General features: G+C 44.0%; 1 protein-coding gene across 2 annotated transcripts in view; it reads right to left on the bottom strand.

The window, feature by feature from the left end:
- GRIN2A (glutamate ionotropic receptor NMDA type subunit 2A) overlaps positions 1-27,754 on the bottom strand; it is a 325,890-nt gene that overhangs the window by 128,223 nt on the left and 169,913 nt on the right. For both annotated transcript variants that reach the window (XM_029058261.2, XM_039911125.1), the window contains one exon: positions 19,792-20,384. In XM_029058261.2, coding sequence (XP_028914094.1) covers positions 19,792-20,384 — 593 coding nt within the window. The remainder of the gene's footprint in view (positions 1-19,791; positions 20,385-27,754) is intronic.

Raw genomic sequence — 27,754 nt, 5'->3', positions numbered from 1 at the left:
CAACCTCCCTTCCTCTCTTCCGGCCTGCCGGAGCAGTTCTCAAACTACACTTTGGGTTTCCACAATCCTCCAGGGGAAAGGGAACTCCTGTCAGAACTGGGAATGTCCCCAGGACTACTGTGAAGTTTTGGGTGCCACACAAGAGATGAGTGGTGGGATTGGCGTTGGGGATTTTAGCTAAACAACCCCCGAGATTTGCACACATTGTAAATTGTGTTCTTCTCATTATAACCTGTTTTTCTTCAACCCCCGCTGTTGTGGAGGAAGCAGTCCATTAGCAGAGGACTAGATCAGCCTGTTCCAAACTTGTCTTTAAGATTGCACTCATTGCAATTAAGAAAGAAATTTGCCTTCAGCTATATTGCGGTGAGTCAATAGAGACATCTAGTGTCCGGAAGAGAAAATGTTGCGTTAGACTCTGCTCTTCGACAGGCTGGATGTACAAAATCACCCCATGTAGCTAGGGCTAAACTGCCAAATCGTGGCAACTTTATTTTTTGATTCTTCTCCCATAGTTTCCTCCCCATCCTGTTCAAAGCCGAGGCCCACCTTTCCTGCCTCACACTCCTATCACGTCACTCTCCCCACCTTCAAGGTCTTATTAAGAGCACATCTCCTCCAAGAGGCCTTTCCCGACTACGTTCTCATTTCCTCTTCACCCACTCCCTTCTGCGTCACCCTTGCACTTGGATTTGCTCCCTTTAATTCACACCTCCCACATTCCCACAGCACTCCATATCCATAATTTCTTTATATTAATGTTTGTAATGACTGTGGGTAAGGAATGTGTCTAACCAACTCTGCAATATTGTACTCTCCCTGGCACTTAGTATAGTGTTCTGATTCTATTTATTTGCTATCGTTTTAATGAGATGTTCTCCCCTTGATTCTATTTATGGCTATTGTTCTTGTCTGTCCGTCTCCCCCGATTAGACTGTAAGCCCGTCAAAGGGTCTGTTACCGATTTGTACATTCCAAGTGCTTAGTACAGTGCTCTGCACATAGTAAGGGCTCAATAAATACTATTGAATGAATGAATGTTCTGCACACAGGAAGCACTCAGTAAATGCCACTGTTTGATTGATTACCAACTCTGTGATACAGTACTCTTCCAAGCACTTAGTACCATACTTTGCACACAGCAAATACTCAATAAATACCATTGACTGCTTGATATGTTCCTGTTCTTCTAGTTTTTCTTTGGTGCATGGAGGTTCAGACTACAACGGAGAGGTTTCAGCCCTCTGTCTTTTCCCTTGAGGAGAAAGCTCTACCTTTCTGTATTTCCCAGGGGGAAAGTGGGGAGGAAAGAGAAGGAAGCAGCAGGCCATGCCTGCCACATATTGAAAGCTCATTACCAAAAGCTCACTGCCACATACCGACAACCACTGATGACCAAGAGCTCATCTCTGAAATCACTGCCTAGCAGCCTGCTACTCTAGGAATCTTTCCAGCCCTCTGACTGGAGGTAGTCCAATCAATCAGTGGTATTTATTGAGCGCTTATTGTGTGCAGAGTACTGTATTAAGTGCTTGAACCTTGGGAACCATTTGATTGGTTGGATACTGAACAATAACACCTTTATCTTGGGGATAAGGCAGGCAGTTTGGAAGGGACTTCCATTTTCCTAGGCCAGGTGAATTTTATTTGTTTATTCTCCAAGGTCTAGCCTACTAAATGATTTCAGGAAGCTACATGGCTAGTGGAAAAGTAAGGGGCCAGGAAGTCAGTAGACCTGGATTCTAGTCCCTAGAATCCACTTGGGTTCTAGGGTTCTCCGCTACCCGCCTGCTGTATAACCTTGGGTAAATCACTTATTAACTGCTCTGTGCCTCAGATTTCTCATTTTTTTATTGGCGATAAAAGACACTGTTGTCCTTCCCTAAGACTGTGAGCCCTGTGGCAGACAGGGATTCTGTTGGATTTGATTCCCTTGTATCTAGTCTAGTGATTGGTGCAGAGTAAAGTGCATAAGTGGTATTTTTCATTGAGGGCTTACTATGTACAGAGCCCTGCACTAAGTGCTTGGGAAGGTACAATACAATAGAGCTAGTAGACACAAACCCTGCCCCCAAGGAGCTTACAGTCTACAGTCCAATAAATATCATCATTATTTTTAGATTCTGTCCTGAAGGAATCCTGCTTTTACCTCCCTTTCCTCCAGCTTCTCCCTTCATAGCCAACACCAACTCTATGCTCCCGGAAACTCCCGGGAGAAACTCACTCCATGACATAGGTCTGACTGAACGATCAAATTCTTCCCTGATGCATTCATATTGATGCTGTTATTCTTTTCTGGTCTCACCACCTCTCCCACTCCTTCCCCCTTCCTTACCCCGTAACCAATCCACTTCCCTAAATGTCTCTTGCCTGCTCCCACAGCCAGGTACCTGATTGTTAACTTTCACTTTGAAAGTGAATCTTTAAAAGCTACCACTTTGAAGAGCTAAAACAAAAAAAAGCCATCCAATTAAAATATTTTGTTTAATCCTGGCTCTAGATTCCTTCCAAAGTTTTATTTTCTTCCTCATGCCTGCCATTGCTTTACTATTCCAGATGCACTGTGGGCAATGCCCAGAGGAGAGAATGCAACTAAGAAACAATTTTGGGGGGGAGACCGGGGGGAGTTTAGGGGAGAGAATTCATAAAATTCCAGATTTATAAGCAGCTCCGATTTTTTTCGAACATAGATCACAAGCTATTGCCAACAGCTCAGTTTCTTCACATATCTATGAGTCAAACACTTTAACAATCAAGGAAAATGGCCCATTATGGTCTGGCAGGTATCCAATACCACTCTAAAATCTTGGATTCCCTTCTATTCCCTTTTTCCCTTTGTTTCTTCATCCTGGCTCCAAGCTCCACTTACCGATGTTTCCATTCAATTTTTTGTATTTGTGGTAATATTTATTGGCCCACCCCAGAGATATGCATAGCAGCAGAGACACCATCCAAAACTAATTTAAAGTTAGTTGATGACTCGGCATGCTGGCTCTCTGCTAGTCTCTTGGGCATCCACCTGGAGGGACCAGGCTCATTCTCTTTAATGTCTATTCTCCTTTGCCCTCAGTTTGCTTTATTGCTGGCAATGCCAATAACAGACCTCAAAGAACAACGGACCTTCGAAGCAGAAAACCATCAGGACAATGGGGCAATCCCAATACATTACATTTTGGAGCCATCCCTCAACTCAGAGTGGCCTAGAGGATAAGGCACTGGCCTGGGAGTCAGAAGGTCCTGGGTTCTAATCCCGACTCTGTTGTGTGATCTTGAGCAAGTCACTTCATTTCTCTGGGCCTCAGTTACCCCATCTGTTAATGGGGATTAAGACTGTGAGTCCCATGTAAAACGGGTCCAATCTGACTACCTTATATCTAACCAGAGCTTAGTACTCTGGTAGTACTCTGGGAAGCAGCGTGGCTCAGTGGAAAGAGCCCGGGCTTGGGAGTCAAAGGTCATGGGTTCGAATCCCGACTCTCCCCCTTGTCAGCTGTGTGACTGTGGGCAAGTCACTTAACTTCTCTGTGCCTCAGTGACCTCATCTGTAAAATGGGGATTAACTGTGAGCCTCACGTGGGACAACCTGATTACCCTGTATCTACTCCAGCACTTAGAACAGTGATCTGCACATAGTAAGTGCTTAACAAATACCAACATTATTATTAGTAGTAGTAGTACAGTTGCTGGTACATCATAAGTGCTTAACAAATGCCATTTAAAAAAAAAAACAACCTCAAATTGAAAGCCTAGAAGAGTGATTTTTCCTTTATCCTGTGGGCATCCTTTTTCTTTCCTTCCCCAACTCCATGCCATTCCTAAATGCTAACATCCTTAATAATGATAATAACAGTATGTGTTAAGTGCTTACTATGTGCCAGGCACTCTACTAAGTGCTGAGGTGGAAGCCCTACTGAGAGCTCACTTTCTCCAGGAAGCCTTCCCAGACTGAGCCCCCCCTTTCCCTCTGCCCCTCCTCCCCTCCCCATTCCCTCTACTCCCTCCCTCTGCTCTACCCCCTTCCCCTCCCCACAGCACTTGTGCGTATCTGTATATATTATTTATTAGTCTATTTTATTAATGATGTGTATATATCTATGATTCTATTTATCTTGATGGCATCGGTGCCTGACTACTCGTTTTGTTTTGTTGTCTGTCTCCCCCTTTTAGACTGTGAGCCCTTTGTTGGGCAGGGATTTTCTCTCTCTGTTTCTGAATTGTACATTCCAAGTGCTTAGTACAATGCTGTGCACACATAAGCGCTCAATAAATATGAATGAATGAATGAAAGAATAGATGTAAATCAGGTTGGAAACTGCCCTATGTGGAACAGGGACTGTGTCCAACCCGATTATCTTGTATCTACTCCAGCACTTAGCACAGTGCCCTGCATATTATAAGCGCTTAACAAATACCATCATTATCATTATTATTATTATTTGGGACTTCACATCTTCTCCTAGTCCTTGATCCCACAGAATTGGAATATTTGCTCCTATCCACTGAGACAGATTCTTCGAGGACCTAGAGTATTATTATTCAATAAATTTTTCTTTCAGTGCATTAAATAGTCCCATGGCAGAGATAATGCATCACTCAAAACAAGCTCACTTATTTCCAGAGCAGAACAGGGGCATTGAGAAGATGGCATTCTGTTCCTTGCTTTTTTCACTGTGTGGATTGCCAGATCCAGGTCTGGAGTTCGTCACCCCTCTCCAACTTTTCCAAATCCTCAAGAAACTCCCAGTGGTTGCCCATCCACCTCCATATCAAACAAAAATTCCTCACCACTGGCTTTAAAGCACTTAATCACCTTAATCAGCATTTAATCAGAAGTAGCATTGCTTAGTGGAAAGAAAACAGGCTTGGGGGTCAGAGGATGTGGGTTCTAATCTGGCTCCACCACTTGTCTGCTGTGTGACCTTGGGCAAGTCACAACTTCTCTGTGCCTCAGTTACCTCACCTGTAAAATGGGGATTAAAAGTGTGAGCCCCAAATGGGACAACCTGATTACCCTTTATCTACTCCAGCACTTAGAACAGTGCTTGGCACATAGCAGGCACTTAACAAATACCATTATTATTATTGTACCTTGCTCTCTCCTAATTTACCCTGCTACTCTTCTACTACTACCCAGCTCGCACACTTCTCTCCTCTAATCCTAATCTTCTCTCAGTACTTCTATCTTGCTGCCCACCTGTCACCCACATCCTACCTCTGACCTGGAATGCCATCCCTCCTCATATCAGATGGATAATTGCTCTTCCCCACTTCAAAACCTTATTGAAAAAACATCTCCAAGAAGCCTTCCCTGACTAAGCCCTCCACTCCTCTTCTCCCACTCCCTTCTGTGCTGCTCTTACTTGCTCCTTCATTCATCCTCCCTCCCAACACCACAGCACATATGTATATATCTGTAAACTATTTTTTCATTTATTTATTTACCTATTTATATTAATGTCTGTCTCCTCCCTCTACACTGTGAGCTTGTTTGGGGCAGGAAAGTGTCTGTTTGTTGCTATAGTGTACTCTCCCAAGTGCTTAGTACAGTGCTTTGCCCAGAGCAAGCACTCAATACATACTATTGATGATGATGATGACCCCTTCAACACCTTTATGGAACTAGAAAGGTGCCAGATCTTCATAATCCCACCCAAAGCTCCTTGTTTTCATTGGTTCCATAAACCACTTTGGTCCCATTAACCACTTTCCCTAATAACCTGATGCCTGGAATTAGCTACTGTGGCTAATACTTGGGTTAACGGGGAACCCCCACAGTCCAGGAGTGAATTGCAAATCAGAAAATGCTTAATGATGCCCAGAGCTGGACAAAGATCAACTAGACCTGATTCAGAGATTAGCCCAACTCAGAAACAGAAAATGAAGGAGGCTAATTTCCCCAATGATCAGAAAGTGGAGCAGAGGAATTGTAAATTAGAATACAAAGAAGAGGTTTTGAGATAATAATAATAATTGTATTTGTTAAGTGCTTACTATGTGCCAAGCAGTTTTTAAGCACTGGGGTAGATACAGGTAATCAGGTTGTCCCACGCTCACAGTCTTAACCCCCTTTTTACAGATGAGGTGACTGAGGCACAGAGAAGTTAAGTGGTTTGCCCAAGGTCACACAGCAGACAAGTGGCAGAACCGAGATTAGAACCCATGTCCTCTGACTCCCAAGCCCGTGCTCATTCCACTAAATCACGCTGCTTGTATTGGCTACATATATGGGCTAAACGATCCTCAAAACCTAGGGAGATCAAGTGCAATAAGAATTAAAACGTCTTGAGAATGAGAGAAGGAAGTAGTACACTCAAATGGAGGGTTTTTCTCTGTTTTGCATTAAAACAAAAGAAATCTCTCTAAGTCTCTAACCTACCATTAATTCTGATGCAATTGGCATCTAGCATTGCACCAAATAATACATTTATAGATGGGTGATCCATAACAGGTGATTACAGAAAAATTTAGTGATGTTAGAAAATATATCCCTAACCAAGATTTTCTTTTATACTACTTGCTCTTCCATACTTTTGTGAATGGCTTGAGCCTGTGAGACCCTACGCTGTTAGATTCTGTGCTCCTTTGAAGGAAGAGACCATGCTTCTTACTCAACTGTACTCTCTTAGCACAGTGCACAGCACCCAATAGGCACTCAACAGATACTTTTGACTGACTGACTGATTGGACGGACCGCTGTCAAAGAGTACATCCGACCATCATCCAATTCCTCCAAGCAACCTTTGAGAAGGAGCCACTGAGGGAGACAGAATCCTGTGCTGAGGAACCAATATGGGCTAGCCCGATATGACATTTCTTCTGTTTCTGTGTTCTCAGAGCCTCATGAATAAAAGAAGCTTACCATCCCTGGCTGCAATATTCAGTGAGGTGCCAACCTCCATAGCGTCAGAAGCTGAGCGATATTCATTTCCACTGTTTAGATGAAATTAGCCAAATGATCCAAATTGTCCGGAAGCAGGCTTAGGGGATACGGACAGTGGCACGCAAGCAACCAACAGACTTATTAACTTATCCATCAAATCCATAAAATCTGATCCAACTCTAGCTTACAGACAGACCTGAGGTGGCACCAACAAGCCGGGCTTTGAGTCAGTCGATCAGTCGATCGTATTTATTGAGCGCTTATGGTGTGCAGAGCACTGTATTAAGCACTAAGGAGAGTACAATAGAACAATATAACAGACACATTCCCTTCCCACAGTGAGCTTACAGTCTAGAGGGAAAGGCCTACTGGGTGGGTGCCGGATGCAGAGGAACTGAAGGTTCTACATCTCCTGTCTGAGTCTTTTCATCATGAGCGGGCCAATGGAAGGAAGCGGGCCTGGAGATGAGGGCATCTATTCCAGTCTATTATCACCTTCATAGCCTTCATGAAGAAAGTAGGATATACATCTAGGCTGGAGCTAATAGTAAATCTGCAACCAGACTAAGTCTCAGGGGTGATCAATCAGCCCATCAGGGCTTGCATGGACTAGAGGATACAGCACGGGCTCGGGAGTTAGAAGGATCTGGGTTCTAATCCCAGCTCCACCATTTGTCCACTGTGTGACCTTGGGCAAGTCGTTTAACTTCTCTGAGGCTCAGCTACCTCATCTGTAAAATAGGAATTAAGACTGTGAGCTCCCCATGGGGCAGGGACTGTGTCCTACCTGATAAGCTTGTATCTACCCTAGTGCTTAGTACAGTGCCTGGCACATAGTAAGCACTTAACAAATGACATAATCATTATTATTCTTATTATTATTATTACAGTGCCTGGTACGTGGCTTAGTAGAAAGAGTCCAGGCTTGGGAGGCAGAGGTTGTGGGTTCTAATGCTGGCTCTGCCACTTGCCATCTGTGTGACAAGTCACTTAACTTCTCTGTACCTCAGTTACTTTATCTGTAAAATGGGGATTAAGACTCTGAGCCCTATGTAGGACATCCTGATAACCTTGTATTTACCCCAGTGCTAGAACAGTGCTTAGCACTTAGTAAGCACTTAACAAATACCATCATCATCATTATTATTGTTATTAATAAAGAATAGCAATAAAATAAAAGTCAACGTAAGGATAATAACAAAGATCTATAGTGTACTGTGGCTAGATGGGCAGACTTGGAGCTCACTGTGGGCAGGAAATGTCATTGTTTATTTTTGTATTGTACTTTCCGAAATGCTTAGTACAGTGCTCTGCACACAGTAAGTACTTAATAAATTTCAGGTCCAGGTTTGAGAAGAATGGCCAGCTTGGTGCTACCCTCCCACGGTCCTATGTCGCTCTCGTAAATGATGCCACAGTAGAACTTTTGGCCCTTCCATCTCCAATTTGCTATCTGAGCATCTATGCTTCCTGAGGTCTCTCCCATGGTCAGACATAAATCAGTTGATCAGGCTACTAAATGTTAAGCGCTGTACTCGTGCCTGGGAGGGAATAAAAGAAGAAAGAATATATTCCCTGCCTTAATTCAAATCGGGGAGGCCTACATTGTACAGTGGTAAGAGCTTAGTGCAAGGCTAAATGCTTAGTATAGTGCTTTGCATACAGTAAGTGCTCAATAAATACGATGGAATTAAATGAATGAAAATGAATTTACAAATTGTGGAAGCAAGAGAAACAACAAAGCTCTAACAGGAAGAAGTACACACATATCACCTTTAATCACTGCCCCCACCCCTGCCCCACAGCCCTTATGGCTTATGTCCACATCTGTAATTTATATTAATATCTGTTTGGCCTTCCAGACTGTAAGCTCACTGTGGTCAGGGAACATGTCTACCAACTCTGTTATATTGTACTATCCTAAGGGCTTAGTACAGTGCTTTCCACACAGTAAGTGCTAAATAAATATGATTTATTGATCAGAATTAAAAAGATGAATGAATAACTAGATGCATATATATGTGTCTATATGTATATGTGGGTATATAATAATAATAATGATGGCATTTGTTAAATACTTACTACGTGCAAGCACCATTCTAAATGTTGTGGAAGATACAAGTTAATCAGGATGGACACAGTCCCTGTCCCACATGGGCCTCACACTCTTAATCCCCAATTTACAGATGAGGTAACTGAGGCCCAGAAGTGAAGTCACTTGCCCAAGGTGACACAACAGATATATGGCAGACCCAGGATTAGAACCCAGGTCCTGCTGATTACCAGGCTATGCATATACATATGTATATATATATTCTTATATATACATATATATATATATGAACATGTTATATAAATTAGCACCTGCATGCACACAAATCAGATTGACATGTGCCCCTAAAGTGCTGAGAATAGGAATAAAATTCATAAGTGCTAATTAATTGGGGAAGGCTTCCCGCAGGAGGTGGGATTTTAGAATGTTCCAGAAAGCCCTACTTCCAGAGTAACTACTTTGGCCCCCTTTTGCCCTTGCAAAAAAGAGACATCTTGCCCTCCCTGACCCTGCCTGGTGTGTAGCTACCCAGCACCGATTCCCGGACCTTCAGTATGCTGAGAGAAGTCAGCTCATTTCCCTCTCTCGACAAGCAAATATCGATCTGGAGCATCCAGACATGCATGCCAACAGACTTGGACACCACGGGCCTAAAGTAGGTCTGGACCACATCGAGACCCCCGAGCCCAGCCCAGGGCTCCAAGTCTTCAGCTGAGCCGGAACGGATTCCAGGAAGCAGCTGGGCCTCAGCGGCCCAGCCATTTTTGAATCCCGTCCTGCAAAAAGCCGTAGAGCCCGAGACGGCGAACCTCAACGGATTTGTCAGAGTCGTTTCCTTTAGCTAGAGCTCTGCTGGACCACAGTGCTGCCTCCTCTTTTGGCTGTAGGTCAGAGAAACCCATATGCCACCCCGGCGATGCAAGTCAATCATTTCAAATCGCTGCAGCATCGGATGAACGGTTCGACGAATAATACGACAGATCAGGACGGGCTTGAGCCGCAGGTTAATGGGGATCTCGTCTCTCTCTGGGGTCACGCACAAGCATAATTATTGCCCAAATGGGAAACATGACCTAAACAATGAAATCAGTATTCAGATATGGTGCCTCCTAATGAGGGTATTCATTGATCTCTCTTCCCTTCCAGGCTAAAAACAGAGAGGGACTCAGTTTTGAAATTTCTTCCTCCTGGTAGTTAAAGTCCTACAAACAGAAGCAGCATGGCCTAGTGGAAAGAGCATGGGACTGGGTTCTAATCCCAGCCCCGCCACTTGTCTGCTGTGTGACCTTGGAAAGTCACTTAACTTCTCTGTGCTTCAGTTCTCTCATCTGTAAAATGGGGATTAAGAATGTGAGCACCACAAGAGACATGGACTATGTCTAACCCGATTAGCTTGTATCTACCCCAGTGCTTAGTACAGTGCCTGGCACATAGTAAGCACTTAACAAACGCTGCTAAAATTAGAGTGGGTATTCCTGCTTAGTTTCAGAGGATCAGTGATTTCCTAACTAAAACATTTCAAATAAATAACACTGAAGTTACAAGGGGCAGCAGAGGGGCAGAGACAATATCTAAGAGGGGCAGAGACCATATCTAATTCCCACTTCTGTATTCTCTCCCATCGTATAGTGCAGTGCTCTGCACACAGAACTTACTATGACTACTACTAGTGAAAGGAGCATGGGATTGGGAGTCAGGAAACCTGGATTCTAGTTCCAGCCCTGCCATTTGACTGCCTTTTTACCTTGGGCAAATCACTAGCTCTCCTCTGTAAAATAGGCCTTGCTCCCTCCGCAACTGTGAGCCCTACAGTTCATTCCTTCATTCATTCTGTCGTATTTATTGAGCACTTAACTGTGTAAAAAGCCCTGCACTAAGCACTTGGGAGAGTACAACACAACAACAGACATTCTCTGCCCACTTTGAACTCATCTGATTACTCAGTCCTTGACATATAACAAGAGCTTATTCAATACCATTTATTAAAGGAAACAGTTACTTTTTCTGCCAATCAGCATTGACTAAAGGAATGTGCTAGGAGTTAAACTTACAAGGATGACACCGAAATGAGCTCAAAATTCTGTTTCTCACCTAGGTGGACTCTAATTTCTTCCCTTCTTATACCGAGAGAGTCCTCGGTTTCTAACTTACAGAAGAGAGGTACGCACAACTTAATAAACAGCTGATTGAATGTCAGGCAGCCGGGAGCCACGGACGACTTCATAATGTTCCCAAGAACAGGAATAAGTGGAAGGGAATTGCTTTTGTCTTTTACCTCCTCAGGCTTCTGCCTAGATGTCCTAGGCTATAACACAATTGGCTTACTGAGCCTGAAACTGATGTGTCATCCCAGGATGATGAGGAGTGAAGGTAAGGGAGTTGGGGAATAAAGGGTGTACGCTCTATCCTCTAAACCATGTCTCTTATAGATTCCCCAAACCAGGCAGAAGCAGTATGGCTTAGTGCAAAGAGAATGGGCCCATGTGGTCTTGGGCAACCACTTGACTTCTCTATGCCTCAGTTTCTTCATCTGTAAAATGAGAAGCAGAGAAGCGGCATGGCTCAGTGGAAAGAGTACGGGCTTGGGAGCCAGAGGTCATGAGTTCGAATGCCGACTCTGCCACTTGTCAGCTGTGTGACTGTGGACAAGTCACTTAACTTCTCTGTGCCTCAGTTACCTCATCTGTAAAATGGGGATTAACTTTGAGCCTCACGTGGGACAACCTGATTACCCTGTATCTACCCCAGTGCTTAGAACAGTGCTCAGCACATAGTAAGCGCTTATCAAATACCAACATTATTATTATTATTAAAATGGGGATTAAATACTTGTTCTCCCTCTCCCCCTTTGACTGTGATCCCCATGTGGAACACGGATTGTTTCTGACCTGATTAATCTTGTATCTATCTCAGAGCAAGCAGTGAGGCCTGATGGAAAGAGCCCAGGTCTAAGAGTCAGAGGACCTGGGTTCTAATCCTGCCTCCACCACTTGCCTGCTCTGCGACCTTGGGTCAGTCACTTAGCGATTTGGTGCCTCAGTTTCCTCATCAGAAAAGTGGAGATTCAATACCTGTTTTCCATCTTGCTGAGACTGCAAGTCCCATGTGGGACAGAGGCTGTGTCTGGCTTGATGAACCTGTATCTCTCCCAGTGCTTAATATAGTGTTTGGCACAAATATAGTGCTTAGCAAATACCTCAATTATTATTATTAACAAACACCACAGTTAATTTCATTTAATTTACTGGGCAGTTGCCTTGCGGCTGTCCCTTTCTCCATCAACCGACGCTGGCTTCATTTGACATCTTGTCTTCTTCAGACCCGATTTAGGCTGATGCCCTTCAAGGAGAAACTGCTCAAAAACTACAGACTAGCTTTCTGAGGAAGCCGAGCAGGCCATACTGCATTTGGGTCCAGTCTCGCTGCAGCCGGTAGCCGTTTCCATCCGCGTTAATGAAAGTCACCACGCTTGTCCTCAGCGCTTTGGCTAGAGAACAGATGTTTAGTATTTTGCCATAGTAAAGAGGGTATTACATAAAACGATGGAGCTATTTTTGAACTTAAAAAGTGCTGACTGCTCTCTTCAAGATCTTTTCAAAGTGCTCCTCGGGAAACCAGGAATATTAACCACAACACTTATTTTTTTCCTCTCCCTCGTTCTTTCTCTGAAAACCCCAGGGACACAGTTAAGGCTGTGCCTGATGCATTACCATGCATTTCCCCATTAAGCACTTAGAATTCAGATTTTCAGCCCGACACTGGCAGTTCAGGGCAGCAGCGGCAGCTCTGTGAAAGGGACTGACACCAGTTGTCTTCGGCCCAGGGGAGGTGGCCAAGCTGGAAGGGAGGCGGGGAAACGGCTGTTCGGTTGCCATCCAGCTACCCACACCATGTGGGTGTCGGGTCTCCCTTCCCCACCCCCTCCCACACCTCCACCCTCCTGCCCGCCCCCCAAGAATGACATTTCATTAAACATCGGCTCAATGGATTCTGCACTGGAGCAGATGATTCACAGGACTTGAAATATTGCTTCTCCGAGGTTGAAATGTCACTGATGGAATTAGTGCATTCAAAGGCGGCACCTCTGGAAATCATCCGGCAGCAATTCCCATAGGTGAGGACTTGGGTTGAGAGCCAGGGGGTTTTCCCTGTGAGGAGATCTGAATGGCAGAGTGATTCACCCAAAACGAGCTCTTATTTGGGGTTTGTTGTTTTTCTTTTTTAAAACCTTTTGAATGACCACAAGTTAACTCATGTTTCTCCCCAAATTAGAAATATTGAAAATTCCAGCTTCGACCTCAGTCTCGTTTTCAGTATTTCCCGTTTATTAGGTTGGCATTTCTCGATTTTCTCACTGCATGGAAAAATGCCATTTCTGCACAAGACCAACCCCCACACCATGCCACATCCGATTTTTCTCTGCTTGTCAACCGAAGATCTGAACATAATGCAGAGCAGCAGGAGAAGGAGAACTAGACAACCGTCAGCTTCAGGAACAGCAACCCTGGTTTTAGAACCCGGTGACGTCTCTATTTCCCGACTCCTCCTGCATGACATCAGGGCACAGGCAAAATTGTGTATGGTGACTTGTTCCAAGGGAGAACATCCTTAAGTGCTATTGATTTAAAAATCTGACAAATCTTTGAGGGGGAGAGGCAGTTAAGTGATGAAACATCACCGCTTCCTTAATGAACTGCATCTGGCCTGACAGTTCATTTTACAAGCGGGTGGAGTCACAAATCACTGAATTTTCCTCATCCAGCCCCAAAATGCAGTGAAGTCCAGGGTGGAATGCAGCAGTTACATAACCGCTGCAGAGAGACACTTTGAGACAAGTTTTCGGCAGGGCATTAAGGACACGGGGGTTGTTTAGCTCTGTAAGACAGGCCCACGGGGCTAAGAATCAGCCTTGTGGGAAGTAGTGTGTCTTGGTGGGGAGAGCACAGGCCTGGAAGTCAGAGAATCTGGGTTCTAACCCCTGCTCTGTCAGTTGCCTGCTGTGTGACCATGGATAAGTTACTACACTTCTATGCCTCAGTTTTCTCAACTGTAAAATGGGGATTTGAAATTTGTCGTCCTTCCTATTTAGATTACGAGCCAACGTGTGGGACAGGGACTTTGTCGACCTGATCAATTGCTGTCTACCCCAACACTTACAACGGTGCTCGACACACAGTAAGCACTTAAACGCCCTAAGAAAAAAGATGCCTCTTTCCACCCAGCTCTGTTTATAGAAAATGAGGCTTTTTGACAGGGTCAAACCAGTACATGAATAAAGCCACGTTTCAGAGAAGCAGAATGCAGATGGATCATGTGGCTGACACATCCCCACAGCACTTATGTCCACATATGTCCATATCTGTAATGTATTTATTTATATTTATATTAATGTCTGCCTCCCCCTCTAGAGTGTAAGCTCCTTGTGGGAAGGGAATGCGCCTGTCTATTGTTGTATTGTACTGGCCCAACCTGTTAGTACTGTGCTCTGCAGACAGTAAGAACTCAGTAAATACAACTGAATGAATGAATGAATCCCAAAACGTTCAGAGCCTCACTTGTCCATTCCCAAAAAGCCCTGAAAGGACTCCACTAACCGGCCTCATTCCGTTTGGGATGAAGAACATGGGATCTATTCTAGTTTTCCAGGGGAAGCCCAAAGCAACGGGTTGAGATGAAATGATTTCCAGGTCACTGTGGATATTTATACTGGGAACATGAGACTTGCTATTACTGAGTCAGGAAAATGTTTTTGCCAGCCTAGGATTCGGCCTCCATCAGGGGCAACTAGTGCTTGAGGGAGAAGAGGAGCAATGGCTACTCTCCTTGACCACCATCCTATTGGCTAACAATCAATCATATTTACTGAGCATTCCAGGCCAGAGGCAGGACATGAATGAAAGGTTGGTGGAGAGATAAGAGAGACTGAGGTACAGTGTGTAGGTTCATTCATTCAATCATATTTATTAAGCACTTATTTTGTGCAGAGCACTGTACTAAGTGCTTGGAAAAGAACAATACAACAATAAAGAGTGTGACAATCCCTGACCACAACGAGTAGGTTGGCATTAGAGGAGCAGAGTGCACAGGCTGGGTTTCAGTAGGTTTCAGTAGTGAGGTGTAATAGGAGGGGACAGTCACTGGGTGCTTTAAAGCCGATGGTAAGGAGTGTGTTTGATGCAGAGTTGGATGGGTAACCACTGGAGATTCTTGAGGAGTTTGGAAACACGTACTTAATGTTTTTGTAGAAAAATGATCTGGGCAGCAGAGCGAAGTATGGGCTGGAAGTACAAGTATGAAGTACAATTGTTGTGTCAACCTTCTCTCTGATCTCCCTTCCTCCTGTCTCTCCCCACTCCAGTCTATTCTTCATTCTGCTGTCCGGCTCATCTTCCTGCAGCAACGCTCTGGGCATGTCACTCCCCTTCCTAAAAACCTCCAGTGGTTGCTATCGACCTCTGCATGAAACAAAAACTTGTCACTCGAGGCTTCAAGGCTCTCCATCACCTTGCCCCCTCCTACCTCTCCTCCCTTCTCTCTTTCTACTGCCCACCCCGCACGCTCCGCTCCTCCGCCGCCCACCTCCTCACCGTCCCCCATTCTCACCTATCCCACCGTCGACCCCTGACCCACATCCTCCTGCTGTCCTGGAATGACCTCCCTCCTCACCTCCATCAAACTAATTCTCTTCCCCTCTTCAAAGCCCTACTGAGAGCTCATCTCCTCCAAGAGGCCTTCCCAGACTGAGCTTCCCTTTTTCCCTCTGCTCCCTCTGCTGCCTCTCTGCGCCCCCCCACCTCCCCTCAGCTAAGCCCCCTTCCTCCCCGCTCCTCCCCCTCTCCCTTCCCCTCCACACTGTGCTCATCTGCTCATTTGTATATATTTTTATTACCCTATTTATTTTGTTAATGAGATGTACATCCCCTTGATTCTATTTACTGCTATTGTTTTTGTCTGTCTCCTCCGATTAGACTGTAAGCCCGTGAATGAGCAGGGATTGTCTCTATCTGTTGCCGAATTGTACATTCTAAGCGCTTAGTACAGTGCTCTGCACATAGTAAGCGCTCAATAAATACTATTGAATGAATGAATGAAAATGAAAGTATGGCTAAAGCTGAAAGATGCTATTCCCTTAACTTTCCCTCTCAAAACTCGTCATGAACTCATTTTGGCAGCAGCCCCAGTCCGAGTCTCCCCAACTGCCAACCTAGCCCTTGTGTCTCTATCGATTTATGGCTCCCACTTACGCATTCATCTCATTTTCTCCACTCTTGCCACTGCCAGTACTATCTATGCTTTTACTCCTGCTCCCTTTCTTTGCCAATAATTTATGTCTCCAGATGGTAAGTGCCTCGTGGGGAGGTATAGTGTCTTTCATTTCCATTGTTCATTCCCAAACTCTTGGTATCACATTCTCCCCATTTATTTAGGGGCTCAATTAATTCTACTTATTGATATGGTCTGTTCTACTCTCAATTTATGCCACCTCCCCACAGAAATCTATTGATATTTTTGGCCCACAAAATTTGGTGCCTGAGAGACCTTCCAAATTCTGACCACCTGCTGAGAGACACGTTCCTTTAGGTTTATTTCAAAGCTACCACCCTTAAGCTTCAGGAGCGCTTCTTCAGCCTAGGATGATGGGAAGTTCTAGGTTTGCCTTGTCGTCACCTGGCCTGGTTCTGAGAACGTTCATCCTATCCCCCTCAGCCTTCATCTTTCCAGATTGAAGAGCATTCGCCTTTTCAATCTAGCCTCAGCTCATCTCCCTCATCACCTTAGCCTTTCTTCTCTGAACCTTTCCTGCTGCGTCACAGGTTGACCTCAGTTGGCAGTGAAATGGGTTCCTGAAAGTGGTGTCTCATTGAAAAGTCATGGGTCAGAATCAAGTTTCTCATTAGGAATGATAATTTTAGTGAGGGATTGGTCCCCGAACTAATATTTGAAACCTGATGCTTATCCCAATTATCTAGAGTGCTCAGTCAGTTACAAGTGAGTAGCACATGATTGATATTATGACAGAGAGACTCCTTGATAGGGCAGCCAACTTTTACTTCAAGGATGTGTCACGTAATCACCGCTACCCTCTCTGCCACTTGGGCTCCTCCCACCCCACTCAACCTCTTTTCAGCTTTCGCCCTCTTCCTCCCCATTTCAGCTTATTTCTCCATTTCTTCTGGACTCCTGTATTCCTTCCTCCTCCACCCATCACCCAACCTTCCAGAGCTGGTACCATAAAGGGCACAGGGGTTGTAAAGTGGAAAACAATGTGTCATAAAACTAGAGTAAATATTCAGAAACACCAGAAGTGCTGATCATCTTAACTCAAAACACGTTTAACCGAGAACTGCACTGAATATCTTTTCTAAGGTGTGGCACACAAAACTGCACACAAAACTCAAGGTATAGACGTAACGTGATTTTGTCAAATGACAAAATAAAGGTTTTTTTGGTGTTTTCTAACCCTTTCCTGATGATGCACAGCATGATGTTGGCCCTCTTGGCTGTTGCCTCAAATTGGACCAATTTCAACAATTGTATGTTCTAGGATCTAAAATTTTAGAGATTTTAAAATCGTCTTCCTAAATCACAAACGATAGCTCAGAGACCATCATCTTGTAACGGTGTCTTGGATTTTTTTTTTGTCCTGAGATGGATTCGTTTGCTTGTTTATCTTTTGGTATTTGTTAAGAGCTTACTCTGTGTCAAGCCCTGTTCCAAGCACTGGGGCAGATACAAGTTAATCAAGTCATATCCAGCCCCTGGGCCATATAGGGCTCCCAGTCTAAACAGGAGGGAATAGTATTTAATCCCCATTTTACAGATGAGGTAACTGAGACACAGAGAAGTCAAGTGATTTAACCAAGGTCTCACACAGCCAACCAGTGGTGGAACCAGGATTAGAACCCAGGTCCTCTGACTCCAAGGCCTGTGCTCTTTCCATTAGACCACACTGCTTCCCCAAATGCAAGTATGCCTTCCTTGCATTTGCTCACTTTGAAGTCATCTCTACTTTTCTGCCCTCTCATTCAGCTTTCCAAAGTCTTTTATTCCCATTGCTTAGTGTTTTACGTCATGGGAGGATTTAGTGTACTCTGCAGTTTTGGAGGTTTCACTGTACAAACTGCCTTCCCTATCACTTATGAGTATGTTTAATAAACCTAGTCACAAGACTGAGTCCTGGGGAAATCCACTTCTCTATTCCACACAGTGGAAATTTATCCCAACACTTGATTTCCAAACCATTTGTCATTTTTCAATCTGTCCCAGAATAATAATAATAACAATAATAACAATGGTATATGTTAAGCACTTACTATGTGCCAAGCACTGTTCTAAGCGCTTGGGTAGGTACAAGGTAATTAGGTTATCCCATGTGGGGGTCACAGTCTTAATCCCCATTTTAAAGATGAGGTAACTGAGGCCCAGAGAAGTTAAATGACTTGCCCAAAGTCACACAGATGATGAGTGGCGGAGCCAGGATTAGAACTCACGACCTCTGACTCCCAAGCCCGTGCTCTTTCCACTAGCCACCTCCCATCCCATGATGACTTGTATTTTTTTTTAATCTAAATACATACAATCCACAAGTTCTCTTCCATCCACATGTTCCATTCACACTCACGAGCAATTTGGTGAGGGCTGATTTACCATCAGTTAATCAGTGGTATTTATTGAGCGCTTACTGTGTGTGTAGCACTTTCCGCCCAGGAAATCATGGCTTTTTAAGTGCTCACAGAATCTATATTTAATTCCAGATTGTGCCACTTTGCCAGGTATAAACATGAGATCACCTCTGGAACCCATCTTTAAGGGAGGCATAGTGTAAGCCATCCCTCTGATCGACAATAAGAAGTTTCATGCTCTTGCCAGGAGTTTCTCTAATTCCCCAACAAATTCCTTCAAAACTTTCAGAAGCATGCTCTGCTTCCATAGATCTTTTCGTGAAGCAGTTATCGATATGGTCTAAAAATCCTGCCCGACTACCACAATTTCATCTCGTTCCTTGGAACTGAGTGCTTAAAAAGCAGCTAGCAAGTGGAAGTGTTCTTAATGTGTTTCTCAGTACAGGCCAAAATAAAGAATTCATTGAGCCTCCGGGACCTCTCCTTTTTAATGTTGAGGGCATATTTGACACCTCAGTGTTATACACAGTTGAGTAGTCAGGCCTAGGTACCCTCCTCATACTTTCCAGGCTGCCCAGCTGAATTCACGTGCAAGATTTTGAGGATTCCAGAACCAACTTTAGTCTTAGATGGAGAGATTAAAATTAAGGACAAGTATCCAGTTTTAGCAGCCCTCTGCGCCTCTAGCATTCATTCATTCATTCAATAGTATTTATTGAGCACTTACTATGTACAGAGCACCATACTAAGCGCTTGGAATGTACAATTCGGCAACAGATAGAGATAATCCCTGTCCAATAACGGGCTCAGTCTAAATGGGGGAGATAGCAAAGCAAAACAGAACAAAACAAAACAAGGAGTCTAGCCATTGGAGAAATGAAGATGATTTCAATCCATGGCACTTACTGAGCACTTACTATGTGCAGAGCACCGTACTAAGCACTTGGGAGAGTACAACAGAATGAACGGTCATGGTCCCTGTCCATAACGAGCTTACAGTCTAGAGGGAATTTAGAGCCCATCAGCCAGAAGGAAGCATTTCCTCCATATGGTAAAAGGAGGTTCTATCCCAGGATTAAACCTAAATTAACTAAGGAATGATGATGTGTTATGGATAGGAAGCCAAGGGAAACACCAATAGCTTTTAAACTGCAATGAGAAACATGAGCAAGTCCCCATGAAAACTCTCACTCGCTCCGCCCCAAACCCAAAGAGCAACAAGAATCTCATCTTACTGGTGCAGAGTTTGGAGTGGAAGCTCGGTCTTTTCTGGTTGCCCATAGCAGCTGGTCTTAGCTTCGGGGATGAAGGAATACTTTTCCAACATGGATGAGGCAGCAGTGGTGATTATCCCGAGTCCGTCTTTCACTCTAGCCTCCAGGGTGTAGTCCCAGTCGTCATAGGAGACCGAGATGAGCCCAGAAGGAAACTCTTTAGGGATGGTCTCGGTGTTTCCCGAAACCAGGCTGGGGACTATCCAGAAATAATCGTACCCTGTGAGGCCCAGGGAACGGGCCTCGCTCAGGATGAAAATGGCTTCCTCCTTGGAGCAGTAGAGCAGGATGACGGACGAATGGATTTTCTTCATCTGAACCTGCGTCTTGGCATCCCCGATGGTAGTATCCAAGGTGATCACGTTCTGCATGTTCCAACCCACGAAGCTATTGTCCACCGTGACCTTGATGAAGCTTATGAAGTCCCTGTACCCAGGAAAGGTGGTGGTCACTAAGGAGAAAACGTGCCAGTCGTAATCCTGCATCATTTTCAGCATGACAATGGCTTGCTGTTGGATGGAGGCCCCGAACTGGAAAAAGGTGGACATCTGGTCCTGCAATTTGCAGAAGAAAACAAAATGTAGGATAAGCCATAGAAAAAGGCACAGGGAATCAGGTGTCTGTCAATTAATCAATCAGATGCACTTATAATGAGCAGACCACTGTATTAAGCGCCATCCAGAGAGGATACAGACAGGAAACAAAGGTTTGGACTAGGTGGGTGGTCAAGCTTCTGTGATTCTCTGATTCTGGGGATCCCCATGGTTTGTAGGCTAATAAAGCTGTAGACTTGGTCCTGGATTTAGCCTGCTCAATTGGAAATGCTCTGGATTTTCTTTGGTTTGAAGACCACTAGAAATCTTAAATGGCCTTTAAGAGGCTGTTGACCATGCCTTTATTTTACATCCTTGGATTTAATGTTTCCTAACCGTGTGCAGCATCGGAATATTGGTTTAAAGTCCTTTGTCTAAGAAGAGTAGGATTCAGGTACTGACATTTAGTAGAATCAATTATGACTCAGATTTTCAGCTCTCTGAATAAAGAAAGCATGTATTCAAAAGATCAGCTCATTTCTCTGGGTGGGCAAAACTGCTCATTCACCAGGGAATATTTTCTTGACCAAAAACAACGAGAAACAGTGTGGTCTAGTGGAAGGAATATGGGCCTAGGAGTCAGATGATCATGGGTTCTAATCCCAGCTCTGCCACCTGTCTGCTGGGTGACCCTGGGGAAGTCACTTCACTTCTTTGCACCTTAGTTACCTCATCAGTGAAATGGGGATTAAGACTGTGAGCCCAATACGCGACAGGGACTGTGTCCAACATGATTATCTTGTTTCTAGTCCAGTGCTTAGTACAGTCCCTGGTAGATAGTAAAGCGCTTAGCAAATACCATTAAAAAAACAAACAAACCAGAAAGCAGAAATCTCACAGATCATTCAAGTGACTGGAGGCAGGAGCCTGGCCAAGATGACCTTTAGATAATCCTCTTCAGCCTCTGGGTTTCTAATGAAGTTCCACTCTAAAAGCAGTTTGGGATGTTAATATCTTTAATGTGATTTGCTAATTATTTATTTTCCCCTCTGGCTTTTCAATGGAAAAATCCAATTTAATTTTTGTTGACTACTTTATTTTTGATCACTTGCATAATTTCATAGCTCTGTCCATAATTTTCTCTCTCTCTCTCTCTCTCCGGGTCTCTACGATTTTTACACCAAAGGGAAATGAAAGGCAAGAGAAATTGGCATAATTCTGTTTCAAAAGTTATCAGATGTCAGAGAAGCTTGAGAGCTAAATACCATTCCCCAAAACAGTGCACTGAATGAACAACCAATAATAGGCATATCACAGAAGAATTTCCCAACGGAGTCAACAACATGACGGGAAATAGAGTCAGAGATAGCATCGGGCAGCCTCACCGGGGAGAATGAGTGCCCTCTTCTTCAAAGCATCGCAGTGAATTCTGGAAACACGCAGTTTAGCAAGTAATGAAAGCCTCAGGCCCTTTTACAAATCACACGAGAGACAACACAAAACCCAATTTGGTATAAAAAGGGACACTGAAATTTCACCATTCACCATATCCATACATGACGATTTGTTCCAAAAGCCTGAGCTAAGAACTTTAGAGGCTTCAGAACTTCTCAACCCATTTCACACTGCTGTCCAAAGAGCAGAACTAAACTCTTCTTAAATCCCTGTACTATTTCCCAATTGTTCCCAATCACTGAGTGTTTTTCATTCCTCTGGGCTATGTTCAACAGTCCTTGATCAAGTACTTGACCAGCCCTTGCATGGATCAAGTAATGAAGGGGGGACATCTGAGAAACAACTGGGGAAAACCTTGCTCTTTTTCCCAGGCTGGTATAGATAGAGCTTCTCTGGAGGGGATACTGTGTGATGAAATCCTTATTTATAGAATCAGATTGCTAGAATTACGCTGACTAGGTTCCCCTGCGCTCTCATGCTTTTAGGCAGGTAAATAGTGAACAACCAACCAAGAGGATAACAGACCTCTAGGGAAACAGAAAAGCCCGCTTCACGGGCTCATTTGGAAGCCAGTGTTTCAATTAGTCTTCTATTTGGTTTTTATAGCTCATATCAAACAGCTTGTTTTAGTGCCTTTGCAAGACAAACCCAGGCATTTACAAAAGAAGAACCATCAGGAAGAATTAAATTAAATTCAATGGAATATTTTCCCAGGGAAATGCATAGAAAACCTCAACAAAGAAATTTAGGCTGAAATATATGAAAGCAGGTTGCCCCATTTACAGCTAACCACCAGAGTAAATTTAATGTAGGCAAAAAATATCCACTGATTCAAGAGGGTTTGGATTAATCCATGGATGAGGGTCATGGCGGGAATTATTAGGAAAATTAGAAGGTTCAATTAGAACCATTAGGATGAGTGTGGAGAAGGGCAGCCATTGGAAGCATCCCCTTCTTACTGTATGATATTAGACTACAAAGCACTCAATAAATACAATTAGTTGAATAAATGATTGAAAGAGGTTTTTTCCTCAGGAAATCAAAGTTAGGGCCACTTTCCTTATATCACAAAATGAGGGCTAAAATGACTGATTGCCCAATGTTCCCTATTATCCAAGGCGGGGCCAAGTGGAAAGACCACAGGCTTGTGAATCAGAGGACTTGGGTTCTATTCTCAGCCCTGCCAATTGCTTTGCTATATGACCTTGGGCAAATCACTTTAGTTTTCTGTTTCTCAGTTTCCCCAACTGTAAAATGGGGATTAGACTACTCGTTCTCCATCCTATTTAGGATGTGAGCCCCATGTAGAACAGGAACTTTGTCCAACCTGATTAACTTGTCGCTACCCAGAACTTAGAACAGTGCCTGACATGTAGTAATCACTTAACAAATATAATGATAATAATAATGATAAAAATAATAATAAAAATCTAGGTAAGAATCAAGCTTGACCAATGGTGGAATGTCTCTTTAGATGCAACACTATTGTATTTTACTTTCTCTAGCTCTCAAGACAGTGCTCTGCATACAGTAAGCTCTCAACAAATATCATTCTTTGGTTGATTGATTGATTTTTATGTTAATCACTACCAAACTAAGAACAATTCCCCATCCCTCAAAAGTTATGAGGCTCCAACAACCCTAATACAAAACCATGGAAGAGTACAGCTATGACCACTCCTAATGCAACAGTGAAGAAACCCTATACTCAAAGCTAGAACACTCCAACTATCTTGTGCATCTGCCTTCAGCCCCTGAGGAGACTGAAGTATAGAACAAAGAGCCAGAATATGAAGACATAACCTTCATTCCACGTTTTGAGAAAGCCACCAGCGTGTTGAAAAGGATAAGAGATTGAAGTCCTCTGACATTCCTTCAGGACTTTATAAGCAAGGAGAAGCCCAAGTCATCAAGTGGCTCCATTCAATTTTCCTCAAAACATGGACCACCAAGGAATTGGCACAAGGCTTCAGAGATGACAGAAGCATCACCATCTTCAAGGAGAAAGGGGAGACAGCTGACTGACTTGTCTCTCTGTACTATATACCACACTTGAGAAGCCACCTGAAGGGATTTGAAAACAGGAGTTAACTTATGCTTCAAATCTCCTGGGAAACGTGTTATGAGGATCATTCATTCATTCATTCAATCAATCGTATTTACTGAGCACTTACTGTGGGCAAAAGTGCTTGGGAGAGTACAATATAACAAGAAATAGACACATTTCTGGATCATCAAAAGTGTTGCAGGATATGGAGTATGCAGACGATTAAGCTACCTATACCTATACGAGAAAACTCAAGCCAAAATGATAGCAGGCCTTAAGAGGTTTAGGGTACACCTAGTTCTCCTATAACATGTGGGTTTCTTTCATGCTTTTTTTGCAAAAAAAGCCACCATTAAGGAAAACTCATTTTGTAGCAAAGAAGCAGCACAGCTCAGTGGAAAGAGCACGAGCTGGGGAGTCAGAGATCAAATCCCTACTCTGCCGCTTGTCAGCTGTGTGACTCTGGGAAAGTCACTTACTTCTCTGGACCTAAGTTACTTCATCTGTAAAACGGGAATTAAGACTTTGAGCCCCACGTGGGACAACCTGATCAGCTTGCATCCTCCCCAGCGCTTAGAACAATGCTTTGCACATAGTGAGCACTTAACAAATGCCATCGTTATTATTATTGTTACCATGTCTGACCGGGTGAACGTATGGACAGATTGTTTATTCTGATCTAGCAGTGAACTGTTTCTAACAGGATCACATGGTGGGAAGAACCTGTCCTTATTCTCTAGTACTGTCCCACTAGAAACATATAGTGTGTTTTGTCAGGACGGTAGGTATTGTGACAAGTCACTGAGTTGCACGGCAAGTTGGTGTTTGCTAAAGCAATAGTAGGGACCAAACTTCCAAATAGCTGTGAATCCTAGACCTACTAAAGAAAATATGACCAGCTTCTTGAACAGTTTCGTCACAGTGAGCCCCCAAACCATCCCCAACATCAAATGACAGGATGAACTACATCCTGGAACACAGTCTAGCAAACCAGCACTGAAGCAATTCATTCATTCATTTAATTGTATTTATTGAACGCTTACTGGGCGCAAAACACTGTACTGAGCACCTGGGAGAGTACCATATAACAATAGACACATTCCTACGGCCTAGAGGGGTGCTCTCATTTTAATCCCCATTTGTTAAGGGCTTAACAACTACCGAAAAACTGAAGTGCAGAGAAGTGAAGTGACTTGCCCAAGGTCACACAGCAGACAAGTGGCAGAACCGGGATTAGAACAGGGTTGAGCAACTACTGCATAGTCACCTAGAGCAAGCGAGTTAACCATCTTGACATAAAAGGGAACTCACGTACTAGGTGGTTCATGATCCCTCCGCCCAAACCCCCACCCAAAGATGGTGGATTCAGGCCCGTTCATTTTAAATACTGAAAATACATTCTCCAACTCTCTCTCCCTGCCCCCTTACCCCCCAGGGAGGGCTGGAGACAGACAGAAAACCCTAATCAAGTCACAGGTTCTAATTAATCACTTCCCATTAACTCATGCAGATGAACGGAATCTGCTCTAGGGAAAAGTCCAGACAGGATAAACAGAGTTTATATGGTGGTGTCAGAGAGACAGAGAGATAAAGAGAGAGTGTAAGAGCATATCTCATTAATTATGACTGCCTGAATTCTCCAGAGGCCAGAGGATAAATCTCCCCAGCAGAGACAGGATTTGAAGGGAAGGGAAAGGAGAGAGGAACCCTCTTAACTAGTCCCCAGAAACAAATCACTGGTCTCCTAGTGTGGCAGGTGGCATCCGTGAATCCCGGCAGCAATAATAAGAGCAGAGCAACTCCCACTAAAGCAAATTCCATTTCGAGCAGCTTCCGTTGATTTCCCCAAGTGCCAACTACCTCCAGTTCTGCCCTTCTCCTACCTCAAGGCATAAAGGGGTTCTGATAACAGGTAATCTAATAGAGGCTAATGGAATGAGAATTGCCTGTGCAAAGAACAGCAGTAGGAGAAGCAGTGTATTAGCTCCCTTTGCAGGGTGTTGACTTATCTGGTCCAACAGATTCTTGCAACGCTTTGAAGAGAAGCCCCTTCTTCAGTGGAGATTGGTGTAAAATCTCTCCCCTGCCTTCCCCAATCACTTCCAATTCCCAGCTTCTAGTCCCGGCTCCACCATTTGTTCGCTATGAGATCCTTGGGCAAATAATAGTAATAATAATGATGGTATTTGTTAAGTGCCAGGCACTGTACTAAGCACTAGGGTGGATACATGCAAACTGGATTGGACACAGTCTCTGTCCTTCAAGGGGCTCACTGACTTAATCCCCATTCCCAGATGAGGTAACTGAGGCACAGAGAAGTTAAGTGACTTGCCCAAAGCCACACAGCAAGTGGCAGAGCCAGGATCAGAACCCATGACCTTCTAACTCCTGTGCCCGTGCTCTGTCCACTACTCCACGCTGCACTTAACTGTAGCGGGTCTCAGTTTCCTCATCTGTGTCTCAGTTACCTCATCTGTAAAATGGGGATTAAGACTGTGAGCCTCGTGTGGGTCACGGACAGTATCCAACCTGATCAGCTTGTATCTACCCCAGCGCTTAGCACAGTGCCTGGCATGTAGTAAATGAATAATACTATTAAAAATCAACCACAAAAAATCCCCTCCCCTTAGTTAAAGCAACCACTTAAGGGATGGAGTATTCTCTCAAGAGAGGTAAAGAGATTTGATTTAGAGACCTAAGGAAGGTTTCCGCATGACCGTAAAGGATCAAAGAATAAAACAAAGTTTAGGGCATGTAATTGTGAAGGATGTTAGGGAAGATAATTATAATGAAGAACTATAGAGATTAAAATTGAGAGTGAGAAAAAGATCGAGAAATAGTAGAGGGGCTAAGGTGAAGAAGGATGAGAGAAGAGTGCAAAATTATTGGATCCTCTCCTCACATATCTACATTTGCTCAATTTATTTTGACAGTGCTGTATTTTAAGCTTGCCTCCCCTGCTAGAGGCTAAGCTTCTTGTGAGCAGGGAGATAATCACTTTGTTATTCTGTAGTTCTCAAGAACAACCACCAAATGGTTGTTCAATAAATTCTGCTGCTTCTGCTTCAACTACCACCATGACCTCCACTGCCACCGCTACTATTACTTCTACTATGGCTTTTCCCAATCAATTGGTCAGTTAATCAATGGCATTCATCGCTCGCTCACCCTCTCGTGCTCGGAGCACTTTTGAAAATACGGACATTGTGCTGACCTCATTCTTCTCAAACTCATCCTCGGTTGCTATAACTCTGCTCTTTCCTCTGCCCAGCAACACGCCTTCTCCTCCCTCTTTGCCTCCCATGCCCATTGCCCCTACCAACTATTTCTTTCTTTTAACTCCCTCTTTAAGCACCCAGTACCTCCACCTCCCTCTATCTCTTGCTCCAGATGACTTTCCTACCTATTTCATTGATACAACTGAAAGCATCAGGCGTGAACCCCCCAGTTTGCTCTCCCTCCCACCCTCATCCACTCTCTCCCTTCACTTTCAAACACACCCACATACCACCTTCTCTCCCTTCATTTTCAAGACTCCCACATAACACCCATTATAAAAATCCCCTCTCTCAGCCCTACCCTCCAGCTCTGACCCCATCTCCCTCCTATCATTCCAGTTCAAACTCCTGAGCAAGATGTCTGTACCCCCATCTCCATGTCCTTCCCTCCAATGCCCTCCTGCAATCCTGCTTCCATTCCCTACACTCCACTGAAGCAGCGCTCCAAGATAAATCAATCATATTAATTGAACATTTACTGTGTGCAGCGCACTGTCCCAAGCAATTGGAAGAGTACACTATGACACATTCCCAACCCACATCTTTCAGGCTAGAGGATCATCTGTGACCTCCTCCTTTTTAAATCTAATGGACTTGATTCCACTCTATTT

Source organism: Ornithorhynchus anatinus, chromosome 2 (genome assembly GCF_004115215.2).
Source record: "Ornithorhynchus anatinus isolate Pmale09 chromosome 2, mOrnAna1.pri.v4, whole genome shotgun sequence".
NCBI lineage: Eukaryota > Metazoa > Chordata > Mammalia > Monotremata > Ornithorhynchidae > Ornithorhynchus > Ornithorhynchus anatinus.
This window is presented reverse-complemented; position numbering and strand designations above follow the sequence as displayed.